The 12917-nt window shown below is 41.1% G+C and overlaps 1 protein-coding gene across 2 annotated transcripts in view; it reads right to left on the reverse strand.

Moving 5' to 3' along the window:
• Nucleotides 1-2657: 2657 nt before the first annotated feature.
• adgrd1 (adhesion G protein-coupled receptor D1) overlaps nucleotides 2658-12917 on the reverse strand; it is a 38135-nt gene continuing 27875 nt past the window's right edge. For both annotated transcript variants that reach the window (XM_027278528.1, XM_019259444.2), the window contains 12 exons: nucleotides 11934-12007; nucleotides 11353-11476; nucleotides 8345-8448; nucleotides 8142-8253; nucleotides 7827-7980; nucleotides 4980-5046; nucleotides 4688-4754; nucleotides 4492-4583; nucleotides 4036-4162; nucleotides 3910-3951; nucleotides 3734-3826; nucleotides 2658-3657 (listed from right to left, as the gene is read on the reverse strand). In XM_027278528.1, coding sequence (XP_027134329.1) covers nucleotides 3562-3657; nucleotides 3734-3826; nucleotides 3910-3951; nucleotides 4036-4162; nucleotides 4492-4583; nucleotides 4688-4754; nucleotides 4980-5046; nucleotides 7827-7980; nucleotides 8142-8253; nucleotides 8345-8448; nucleotides 11353-11476; nucleotides 11934-12007 — 1152 coding nt within the window. In that variant the 3' untranslated portion in view covers nucleotides 2658-3561. The remainder of the gene's footprint in view (nucleotides 3658-3733; nucleotides 3827-3909; nucleotides 3952-4035; nucleotides 4163-4491; nucleotides 4584-4687; nucleotides 4755-4979; nucleotides 5047-7826; nucleotides 7981-8141; nucleotides 8254-8344; nucleotides 8449-11352; nucleotides 11477-11933; nucleotides 12008-12917) is intronic.

Here is a 12917-nt window from a genome sequence, read left to right on the forward strand (position 1 = left end):
ATGAGGGTTTTCTGAATAAAGAGCACTAACGTGTACATACATACACACACACACACACACAGACACACACACATATATATATACACATACATACTATATGTATGTATATATGTCTGTGCCTGTGACAATGACAATAAAGATCTATTCTACCTATAAAAACTATTAAAAAAATGACAGCTATTGACTGTAGGATGCACAGTTCTCATGTGTCTGTGAAGGTTGTTTGTGGACCCTGCTCGATATGACAAAATTCTGCATTCTGCCTTTGTGTTTTCAAAATTTTTAAAATGCGTCCAAATGCTGCTTCTGTTTTTTTCTACTATCACTCAACGGCTCACGTACCGGAGCCGGCTCTTTGAACCGGCTCGTTCACGACCAACACATCCCTACATTGCAAGTAGATTAAAGCGAATGTAACTGCATTGTTTTGGTCAGGTAGCAGCAGATTACTTTAGCTTAATTTAGCAGAAATACTTGAAATAAGGGGAAATGGCTAGCCTGTAATTGTAAAACGGCAATGTATCATCTTTACGCTTTGTACAGATTAAATAAATGAGATATAACACCTTGATGCTAAGCACAAAAACAAACACACAAGTTCTCTACAATGGAGCCAGAGCGGATAAACCAAACACTGGCTCTAGATTGGGTCTTTCACGTTTGAGTCGAGGGGTTTCACTTGGTTTCAATCTGCATTTTCACCTCTAGATGGCACTAAATCACACTAGAGCATCAGTCTGATCCAAGCTATAACAGTGCCAGGGTGAGGGTGGCTCCAGAAGTGAGTCAGTCTCCATAAGTCCCCATGTTCAAATGTCCAGGTGAACATTTAGGTGGCACCTATGTGATTTTTTATAGAATTCACCTGTTCAGATTATATTAAGGCTTCAAGTTATGCAGAATTAAGAGCGTGGATGCTTTGATTGACAGGTGTGTGTCATTACAGATGGTTTGTTTGAGCAACCAGGCGTCATTCAGCCCAATGATGATCCACGTCTTTGCTGATTTTTAGATTAGCCAGGAGCCAGAAGAGGCCGGACGACCAATGTGGTCGAGTTCTGTGATGTTACGTTTTGTAAAAAAAACAAAGACGACGCTGATTTCTTGTCATAAACATTTTATAGTAAAGATAATTGGAAGCACAAACCATAGTACCATCAATCATTTATGGCCATACAAGCATAGAAATACTGAAATATTAAAAAAATCGGACATGAAAAGTGAGCGCAGAGTGACTTACAGTAAATCCTGTTTTTAGGAAACCTAATGTTGGTACAGTGTAAGATCAATTACATTTTAAAATATGTCATCTCCCTCCATTCTCACAGTATGTTAAGAAAAACAACAACAACAACACCCTTATTAAGTCCCTCTGTTGTAGAACATAGTTCATATTTTAGTGTACAAAAAAATGTATGAAAAAAAAAAAGAAATTAGCAACAGAAATAGCTAAAGAAAAAAAAAACCCCATAAAACTTCACAGAATTGTGTCCAAAACACAACCAGTATTCACTTTTCCTCAAAGAAGCAGAACGTAGAGCGGCGTACTCAGACGTGAGCACGCTGCAAACACAACAAACAGACAGACGCTGAACCTAACATACTGATGTGTTGAGCTGTGACACTTTGCAGAAGGAGACACGATACAGAACTCAGGATCACAAAATAAATAAATACATTATATCAGAATTACATAGGGTCTAATTCACCGAGTACGCTGCTGGTTGTTGTGCTGCTGCGTTGTCCCCAAAAGTTGGATTGAAGCCGCAAGAATCAGGTGAATCTCTGAGAAGTTCATCCAGGTCGAACGAGCAATTAAAGTATACACCTATCATTCAAATTTTAATATGCGTGAGACTAAACACACCTCTGTGATTTCAAGGGGGGAAACAGCGAGCGTGTACGTTTAATGCAACATTGTGTAACTTTATAACGGATTTTAAATCATGTTGATGCTACACTGACTTTTAATCTGCCTCAACTCTCTGTGATTTACAGAGTTTCCTGATGGACAGTGAAGTACACTGCTGCCAACCGTAGCTGCTGTTAGTTACTGTTAGCTCAGTTTGTTAGCTGCTGTTAGTTACTGTTAGCTCAGTTTGTTAGCTGCTGTTAGCTACTGTTAGCTCATTTTGTTAGCTGCTGTTAGCCAATGTTAGCTCAGTTTGTTAGCTGCTGTTAGCCAATGTTAGCTCAGTTTGTTAGCAGCTGTTAGCCAATGTTAGCTCAGTTTGTCAGCTGCTGTTAGCTCATGTTAGCTCAGTTTGTTAGCAGCTGTTAGCCAATGTTAGCTCATTTTGTTAGCTGCTGTTAGCCAATGTTAGCTCATTTTGTTAGCTGCCGTTAGCCAATGTTAGCTCAGTTTGTTAGCTGCTGTTAGCTAATGTTAGCACAGTTTGTTAGCTGCTTTTAGCTCAGTTTGTTAGCTGCTGTTAGCTAATGTTAGCATAGTTTGTTAGCCAATGTTGGCACAGTTTGTTAGCTGCTGTAAGCTAATGTTAGCTCAGTTTGTTATCTTCTGTTAGCCAATGTTAGCTCAGTTTGTTATCTGCTGTTAGCCAATGTTAGCACAGTTTGTTAGCTGCTGTTAGCTAATGTTAGCTCAGTTTGTTAGCTGCTGTTAGCTCAGTTTGTTAGCTGCTGTTAGCTAATGTTAGCTCAGTTTTTTAGCTGCTGTTAGCTAGGAGTGTTTGTGTTTGTACCACAAGCGTTTTAGACCACCGGGAAGAAGAAGAGGAGGTTTACAGCAGGTGTCGTGCCAGAACAGGAGCTAGATCAAATGGATCACGTTAGCTGCAGAACTGATTTCATAGTGTTTAGCTAGTGATAACGTTTGCATGCAAACTGAGAGTCTGGCTGAATTAGCTGACGTTAAGAAAGGATTTTGATACGTTAGCAGTTTGTCTTTGTTGGAGAGCTAGTTACCGTTAGCCGGCTAAAACCACGTTTCATCTGCTTTGCAGTAACGTTAGCTTTGACTTTGTTTGTTGACGTTAACGGACTCCCTTCCTAAGCGAAACGTTAGCTATACCTATACCTATATGTTGGACTAGTCAGTAATATTAGCTGGCTGCTATGTCTTGTGTTGTTGACCTTGTTGGCTGTTTTTTGTGCTAAGCTACGCTATTGATATCAAAATATTGAACAATTCAATGTTAAATAAACAGATGGACGATGCAACCAGACAAATGTAGACGCTCCAATTCACAGAGCGGCATTGCCAGACCCTGAACTACACTCACAGATCTTATAAGACTCTCCTCAGAAATCCCTGCTCTTGTGTTTGGGACCACAATATGGTTTTTTTATATATATATATATATCTAACGAGACAATAATAAGGCACAGTCCTCAGAGTCTGTTTGTCTTTAAAGGTGAAGATATTATCCAGCTACACAACACCTCCTTTGGTATCACTTTCACTTGAGCTTGGATGAGTGTCCGATTCATTACGTAACAAAAGTGGGAGAATATTCTGGCCAGTGTTTTGTCATTCTGCACCAGGTGAGCTTCAGATTCAAGCTCTCCCTGCCGCAGACAGACGCGACGGATCTGTTGGTCCTACACGGCGGAGAGGTCGATACGATTGGCCGAGTTGGTGCTTTTGTCCCACGTGTTCATCTTGGTGGGAGTCACACCCTCTTTGTTTCCATTCATCTAGAAGATAGGAAGGAGAATGTTAGAGACAACAACGGAGGAGGTGATGTTTGAGAAAATCTCCAGCAACACTCACAATGTCAGAGTTGAATGGCTTCACATTGATGTTTCGGATGGAGCTGCTGGTAAGAGACCACACCTTGGTTTTGTGTTTGAAAGCAGCTCTGACCTGCAGAAAGACGTAACACGTAAATGACAGAGAAGATATACGTCTTATGACTGTGAATAAGCAGGTAAACCATTAAAACGTACCTCAGAGTTGAGAAGACAGTGAAACAAGAAGACAAAGAACCCCTAAAATAAGAAAAATGTCAACTTTAGTAGATTGTTTCACAGATGGCTGCGAACGTTTTGGAAAAGACAAAGAGGAGAACTCACTTGTAACGAGTTGAATATAGCGAAAACATACAGGAACACCAAAGAGTGTGAATTGATCGCAAGGACGCCAAAGATCCAGGAAATGCCGAGGATAGGCAGGAGCACAGCCACCGCCTTCACGGTCAGCCTGGAAACCAAGCGAGAGACGACCATGGCTTTTAATAAGAGATCCATATTTAATAATTAAAGGTCCAGTGTGTCAGATTTAGACGGCTTTGTTTACGTTGAGGGGTTTCAGTTGGTTGCAATCTGCAATTTCACCGCTAGATGGCACTAAATCCTGCACACTAGAGCATCAGTCTGATCCAAGCAAACACGGAAAAACTGCAGTTCCTCTAACGTCCACTTGAGGCTGGCTCCAGAAGAAGTGAGTCAGTCTCCATAAGTCCCCATGTTCAAGTGTCTCAGCAGAAATAAACATGTTTACAGCCTGATACAAAAAACAAATAAGCTCACTTGACTGCGTTGGCATCTCCATGAACCTTGTAACTCTCTCCGCTGATTCGAGAGATGATCCTGGTCACAGATATCAGAATGCCGATGTTCACCTGGAAATCAGAAAGGAGGTGAGACACAGGTGACTTCATTGCAGATTAAATGACGCTGCTGTGTGAAATGACTATGCTAATTATTAAATTGCAAAGTGCCTCACCACAATGACAAACAGAGCCGGTGCCACGAATGCCCAGATGGCTCCGTTCTTCAGTGACAGCCAGCAGCTGAGAAAGCAAAGACAAAAAGGGAAAGTCCCTCAGAGCTCCGAACGTCCCCACTGTGATGTAAATGTGGACTGACACATGTAGTCACCGTTAACCTAAAAGCTTTCTGCACTAACGCTGAACACATTTGATGGTTCCAATTTCCTCCACAGGTGATGTAATTCTTACGCAACGCCGCTTTCAGTGCAAAAAAAATAAAAAATGAATTCCAGCTGTCAGACTCACTTGTCAACTTCACCGTAACTGTCCAGAGCTGATGTCATGGACACCACACATATCACCAGAGGAGAGCCTGGTGAACAAACAAAAGAGAGAAATCAGTAAAGATGTCACGCTGTGCCCTGTGTGTTGTGTTCAAGTACCAATAAAATACAGAGCCTGCAGATTTATTTCATTTAAACATAAATGTCACCATCACATTATAGCTTTAAGATAGTTAGAACGCTGCACACAAACAGCACAAACACCGAAGACAAAGATTATTCTGTGGTCGTCACGGTACATCCATCCATCCGTCCGTTTTCTGTGACCGCTTCTCATCATTCAAAATTCAAAACAACTTTATTAATCCCACTGGGGGTGATTCCTTTAGAGAAGCTTTACGTAGACACAACAGACAGAAACTTATAGAAACAAGGGAGCTAAATGTGGACAAGGTCATGAATAATTAATAAATAAACTACAAAAAGGACGAGATAAAAATAATAAAAAACACCAGATTAAAAACATACACCAACAGTGGCAATGACTGTACTGTATACACTGTAAATACTCTTAAATAAAGGCATAGAAACAAAGTTTTCCTGTAAATAAACAGGTGTCAGTTTTGAGGATGTGTCTTCTCGGGCTGGGTCAAAACAATACCTACATTCTTTTATTGTTACACTCAGATCTAGAAGGAACCATTTATTATAGATCTGATCTTCCTCGCAGAAGTTTTACATCTAACCACAGTAAGAACAACAAGTGGAAACAAAGTCCTCTTTGTCCAATCGATTCTGAGACGGACAGCTTCCAAAAGTCTCAGATCTGGAGTATACAACATGGCCCGTTTCCAAAAATCTAAATAAAAACAAAGAGTGATGAACTCCGTCCGCTTCACGAAGTCTCAGTCTCTCTGCTTAACCTCGTTCATTGTGAGATGTTGCGCCAGCTGTTTTCTTTCAGCGTTTCACAACTCTTCCAGTCTTTTTGTTGATACGTGTTGATGGCATCAAATTTAAAATGGGCATATCATTTTCCAGAAACAATCAAATCATAACTTGTCTTTGTGCTATTTTAAATTAAATATGGAACCGCGGTGTTTGCACATCATCACATCTTGCTTCTTTTTATGTTTGACACAGTGTGACCATCGCACTGTATGTGGTCACAAACTCAACTTTAATTAAAGTACCATAAACAAACGTGGGCGCACACTAAACCCAAGGCTCAAGTTATCAACGCTCATGTTCACTTAGATCAGCTGATGATTTAGAAATCATCTGAAAACAGCTTAAACGAAAGGTTTGTACCAAAGCCGCAGACATGGAGGTTATGACAGATCTGGGCGGGGGCGAAGAATTAAAAACATAATTCATATTTTAACCTCCACAGTGACGTCCACAAATATTTCTAAGTTAATTTCAGCTTGCGGTACAGTACAGTTAAACATTGTCCAACATGCACTGTGAAAAATGTCTGTAGATTTTATGGTGAAAAACTGCCAAACCATGACAGTAGAAGACCGTAAAATATGCCATGACTTATACAGTTAAACAAAATCATACTTCAAATCCTTTATTCATACGACATTTCCAAGGAATTTATACAGAATAAATAAATACATTTTATATTAGACACTGTTACTTGTTACAGTAAAACACCGTAATATTTAAATTCATATTTTACGGTCTTTTACTGTCATGGTTTGGCATCATCGCTTTTCACCGTTAAAATCTACAGACATTTTAAAAAACCTTAAACGTGAAATCAACTGTGCTAACATCCTTTTACTGTAATATTAGAAAAGGTTATACCGTAATTGTTACAGTAAAACTCTGGCAACCACAGCTACCGTTTTTTTAACTGTAAAAACAACAGTTTTTATGGAAACCTTTATTTATGCAACATTTTCAGGGAATTCATACAAAATAACGTAGTATTTTATATTAGAGTCTGTTAATTATACAGTAAAACACTGTAATATTTAAAGGTATATCTTTTGCTGTTATAGTTTGGCAGTTTTTCACTGTAAAATCTACAGACATTTTAAAAAAGTAGGAATAAAACTTCAACCTTAAACGTGAAATCAACTGTACTGACATCCTTTTACTGTAATAATATATTAGAAAAGGTTATACCGTAATTGTTACAGTAAAACTCTAGCAACCACAGTTTAATTTTTTTAACTCCACCCATCGTAGCACCTGACTTTGCATCCCAGCTGTGCTTTTATTTAATCTGCTAATTACTAATTTCCCTAAAATAATACCTTGACCGTCTCTAACACGCTAAACTACACGGGAACATTCGCTCTTAAGGAGGAAATGAAAAGATAAAGCAGTCAGCAGCTTTTCTATCGCAGCTAATAGCAGCAGCAATTCATTACAAAAGACGAGTATTTACTTTTTATGTACAACAGCCATACTTCTAACTGTCAGACAAAGGCTCACACACACATAATTTGCACTTGGCCACACAAAATGAAAAATTACTCTGGCCAGAAGAAAGGAAGTAATAAAAGAGGGATCGTTTTCCCACTAATGGGTTCAGCATGTGAAGGAGAGACTGTGCATTCCTCAGCAGCCAAAGACAGTATATGTATGTCCCGGATCCTTTTTATCTGTCCGTCAAACTCCGGTTCACTGAGATCAGGGGAGCCAATTGTTATGCTGGAATGTAACTCAAAGCAGATTCGTTTAACAGGGTCAAACTTATGTACAAAATCTGACCAGTAAGGTCACGTATGAAGTCAGAAATATCAGCAATATTTGAACACTGGGACACTGGGTGAAGTTAAGGTCAGTACAATGATATCTTTGTGATATTGCAATCATCTGCGTGTAGTAGTAGTAGTAGTTAAAGACCTACCCCATCCAATGCCGTAGTAGTAGAAGTGTTTGCTGCCCTCAGAGCCGAACACCTTCACCACCATACTGTAGAGGTGGAGGCCCTCCACCAGCATCCAGGCGAAGGCGCTCAGGAAGAAGAAGTGAAGCAGCACGGCCATGACTTTACAAGGCAGCTGGGAGAGGGGACGAAATCAGACTTTTACCACTGAACATTCTTGTTTTTATTATTATGGAAGCACTTCAGTCGCCTTCTTTTCCTCGTGCATCAGTGCTTTGTGATTTTTCACCATCACCATCACAACCTTTACTCATTTTATCACAGTCTTTCTCTCACCGTGCCCGGGTCGAAGCGAGCGCTGATGAGCAGCAAGATCTCAGCCACCAGGATGGCGAAGGACAGGTTGGCGTGGATGTGGTAGCGTTGGTTACGGATGGTACTCACTGAGCTGCAGAGGACACACGAATACAGAGTTTTATAAGATTCGTTCATGTACTGTAAATATTAAAATGTTGTTGATGTGATGAACTGATACTCACGACAGAACAGCAAAAGTCACCAGAGTGATGGCGAGGCAGAAGATGGAAATGGAGCAGCCAACGTAGCCAATGGTTGATAGTGCCACCCTGTGGCCGACAGTGAGCTGTGCACGGAGACAAAACGCCAACAATGTAAAATAATCTTTTGATTCCAACATCATTTACACAACAGATCTCCAAGAACATTTTATTCCCGACTACAGCAAGACCCAAGACCCCCTCTGACACCGACCTGACCTTTATTAACCTTTAATATCATCTGTTGGATCACCACGTCTTGAAAAATATCATGCACATCTGAAATATGCTGCGTACTGTGAAGTTCTGCACACTATCTGGTGAATAATTTGCATATTCCAGCTCTTTCCAATAAATCATCTTCTAATACTCGTACGTATACGACGTACGTGCACCGAAGCACCAGGACAAAACAATCAACCTGATTCTGATTAAACTGTTTTACTAAAGCTCGGAGAGTTCATCATCGTAATGAGCAGGAATCCTCGGAGTTTCCTGGCTAACGATGCTGCTGAATGTGGCACAATGACAAAAAGACAAAATAATAATGTTTTCACGTGGAGTCACTGTGAAAGTACAGAGCAAATTTGTGCATTAAGCTTCATATAAAGTGAAACACTCTTTGTTACTTTCATCTGAATCCTTAACAGATTCCCTCTCAGTGTGTAAAGGAAGTCTGGAGTGACGTTATTCTCCTTCAAAAAAGATCTCATCTCCGTCGTGAGGTTGGAAGTCACACACCACGAGGCTAATCTTCAAAGGTTTAAGTTAATTGAACAATCGAACACGTCTGCTGTGTCAAGAGAACATAAACAGCAAAATTCATTCCTATAAGTGCATTTTAGTTTCTCACACTCTTCACACGGCGTCTTACCTCACCTCAAAAAGTATTAAACTCTCTAAGTGCCGCCGTTATGACAGAAGTTAAAAGTCACATTTGCGCCAAATGTGCTGCGAGAGCATTTTCCTAAAGTGTATGAACATGACTATAAGTGCCACTCGAGTGAGGTTGTGTACCACCGCTGGTGCACGTACCGCAGTCTGAGAACCAGTGTTAGTGATCTAAACTGCAGCTGTCCCATCATACTTTTTAATGCACTGTTAAATGCACATGACATGCCTCACTCTTCAGCATGATGGTGGTCTGTTTAAGCTGCAGCTCTTCCCATCTTGCCCCGCCTCAGCATCCACCTGCAGGCTCAGGTCGGAGGCTCGGAGAACGCCAAACTTTAACAATGTTCTCCTGCTGCAATAAACATCTCGAACTAAAAAGTCTGATTGAAAATGTTTCATTATAAACTCATCGTGTAAAAGTCCTCTTACTCCTAAAACTCTCTGGGAAACGAGGTCTAATCAATATGACGCCCAACCCCTCGTTCTCCCCTACACGCCCGTGGCGTACGGCCTACAGTAGTGCATCTATGTTGTTTTGTACTTCTGGGTCTATTTTGAGCGCTTGGGTTTGATTCTCCATTAACAGTCTTCACATGTGCCTTGTCATTACGAGGGCAGAGGAGTCTCGGCCTTCCAGAAAAGGGATACGTGGGATGTTCCCTCGCAGCTGAGGGGACGAGGCAGCCCACTAATTAGAGAGTGGAGCGGGGAAAGTATAGCATCAAATAGACTTCTGCTCCTTAAATACAACACTGGCCCACTTAGCTCCTCTTTTCTATTTAAAGAAGCGATCGTGGACGCTGACCGTACTCCTACGGCACATATTCTTGGATGACAAAGAGTTAGACAGCGTACACGACGTGAAGATGATGTAGAATGCTGTGCAGGACGGTGTGCACAAAGAGAAGGGGATGGTTGTAGAGACCCGACCACACTTAATCATGGTTGTCCAAACTCCCCCCGGATAAAAAACCACCAGTTTAACCGACATTGTGACTCGAAGGTCCGCTTATTGACCTACAGGGTGGAACGATAAACTGTCAAACGGCTGCAGTGGGGGCTCCTGGTTGGTGGCTAACTGTGCGGTGAACCACCGCTTCCTGTCCAATTATGTTCCTACAAATCTGCTTATTTTGTCACACAGAGGGCGGGACGCACTTTTCTCCTTTAAAAAAAGGAGTGGAAGGTTTAGTGTTTCACAAAACGCTGCTGTGGCAGATTTAAACGATAAGCAGCAGAAAATCTTTTCCACAGCTTCACATAGCAGGAAGAGTACAGGAGTTAATAATAACATCAACAACATGCGTGCAAAATATTGAACCAGGACAATGGAACTGGACCCAAAGATGGCACCATTTCACTGAGCAGCGGTGCTGTAGTACTCAGGTCCAATCTTGACTTCGGTTTCGCCAAAAAAAAACTAGCTGGTCTGGAACATTTCATTCAACATCACATTTTCTGAATTTATTTTTATTTCAGCTTTTCACACAGTAGAAAAATAGTTTTTTTCTGTCTTGAGTTGGCTGTGACGACACCCACCTGTCAGTCAAAGCGCCCACGCTCTTAACCCTGCATAACTTTAAGCCTTAATATAATGTGAACAGGTGAGTTGTATATAAATTCACCCTCAGTACAGTTGTCATGAACGGGGAAATTAGCTACAGAGACCAAAACTGTTTTTTGTACCAGGCTGTAAACATGTTTATTTCTGCTGTGAAGTTGGACATTTGGACATGGGGACTTATGGAGACTGACTCACTTCTGGAGCCAGACTCAAGTGGACGTTAGAGGAACTGCAGCTTTTGGCACTTTGGGTTGCTCTCTTGTTAGTGTTTGATCTCACTGATTGTGATATCCTTCCACACAAAAACTACAGCTTACGTGTCACATCCTGCAGATACGGAGCATTAATTTGAAGCATTGTTTCCTGCAACTCTGCAAAAATGAAGTCCGACATCCGCTCGCTTTAATCTCGACTAGCTGCTAACTTTGTCTGTGAGCCATTTTGGTGCTGGAGGCAGCTTCCTGTTGCGATCCATTGTTAATACAAAAACAATAAATGAGAGCGGCTTTAAAGAGTAGCCAAAATGTCATACCTTTAAGGGCACCACTTGCATGAGTATGGCAAAGTTGGTGAGGTGGTTGCACAAACACACAGAGTACGTCATGTTTCCATCCGAGCGCACGCAACCTTCGTTGGACCATACTCCCTCATTTGAACTGAAAAAGACGACAATTGGGTATTATTTCCAGAGAAACTGCGCTCAGGAGATATATTAGAGAGGAATAAACGAGGTTTTTACAGGAGCGCTGTTGGCAGGAATCACTCAACATGATCCACAGTGGGAGGCAAGCAGAGAAATGTCTTTGCTCAATGTACCAGGGCAATCTGACAGGGCAATCCACTAATTCACATTTTTTCTTGAGCTTCAGAGCAAAAAGGGAGTAAAGAGAGGAAGCCTTTGAATCCAACGAAAACACACTCCCTTTGAAAATGATTTATGCTCTTTCTAAATTATGTTCTGGCTCCGTCTATCAGAGGGACGCTGCTCAAGATACACTGAGGTGAAGTTTTTGATTTGGGAAAAAGGGCAAACACACCTTTTTTTTTTTTTTGCAAAAAATATGCAAAGAATCAACAATCAAGACTTCACATCTGACACGCAAACACACCCACCTGTAGTCCAAGAAGGCGCAGTAGAGGAAGACTTTATTGCTCTGATTCAGGACTTGTTCTTGCTGTTCTTTAGTCTGAAAGAGAAAAAAAAAAAAAAACTCTTTAATTGTGAGAGAAAAGTATGTCAAACAGAAAAAAACTAAAACTTTTGGATCGCAACGGCTCAATAAATTACAACCTCTGTCAGCAGCAGCAGTGAAGTTTTCGGAAAATGTGCTTTGATCAAGAAGAAGACGACGTTTTTTTTTTCTTTCCCCCCGTCTTCGTGCTCTTTGGCTTTTCTTTTTCGGTGCATATGCTCAACAGAAGCATCACATCTTCATATATTCGATAAAGCTACAAACACTGGAGTGTTTTGCTTTTGATGCATCGTAAAAAAAATGCCTCATCTGTGCTTTAAGTCTATGAAATAAGACTTGAAGCAAAGAGGTGTGAGATCATGCAAAGGTGATTATTACGCTGAGCGAAAATCCCTACTGTCTTCAAGAATCTTATTTGATTATAACTCACTTTTTCCGTGTCATTCCTTAATATGAGATTTGGAGTCCCCAGAGACAGTGAGCTAATGGCTACGCTGCAAGAATGCAGTAATTGGGGCTTGGCCGTGGTTTCAGGTCAAACCACTACCCTCCTCAATCTGTCATCTGAAGAAAACAACACTTTTGGCTGGTTGGGTGTGCACCGAGAGAGACTGCACACCTCAGCCTCGACTCTCAGACTGAATAAGTGTATGATTAGATGGACTGCGTCTGCACTATTTCCTTCTGGAAAAAGTGAGAGCGTGAGTGAAACTGACAGTCAGGCTGTCTGTTTCCTGGCCCATAGGCTCAGTGATTCATATTACAAAGCATAGCACAATACGTTGACTTCATTGTGTAACTGAATCGTTTGCTCTCATTCTGTCTGTTTCGCACATGCAGCTCTTTAGTCATCATGTATTGTGACCTTGGAGATGAAGGCAGAACGGACAGACGTCCATGTGGC

The sequence above is a fragment of the Larimichthys crocea genome, chromosome III, assembly GCF_000972845.2.
Source record: "Larimichthys crocea isolate SSNF chromosome III, L_crocea_2.0, whole genome shotgun sequence".
NCBI classification, from domain to species: domain Eukaryota; kingdom Metazoa; phylum Chordata; class Actinopteri; family Sciaenidae; genus Larimichthys; species Larimichthys crocea.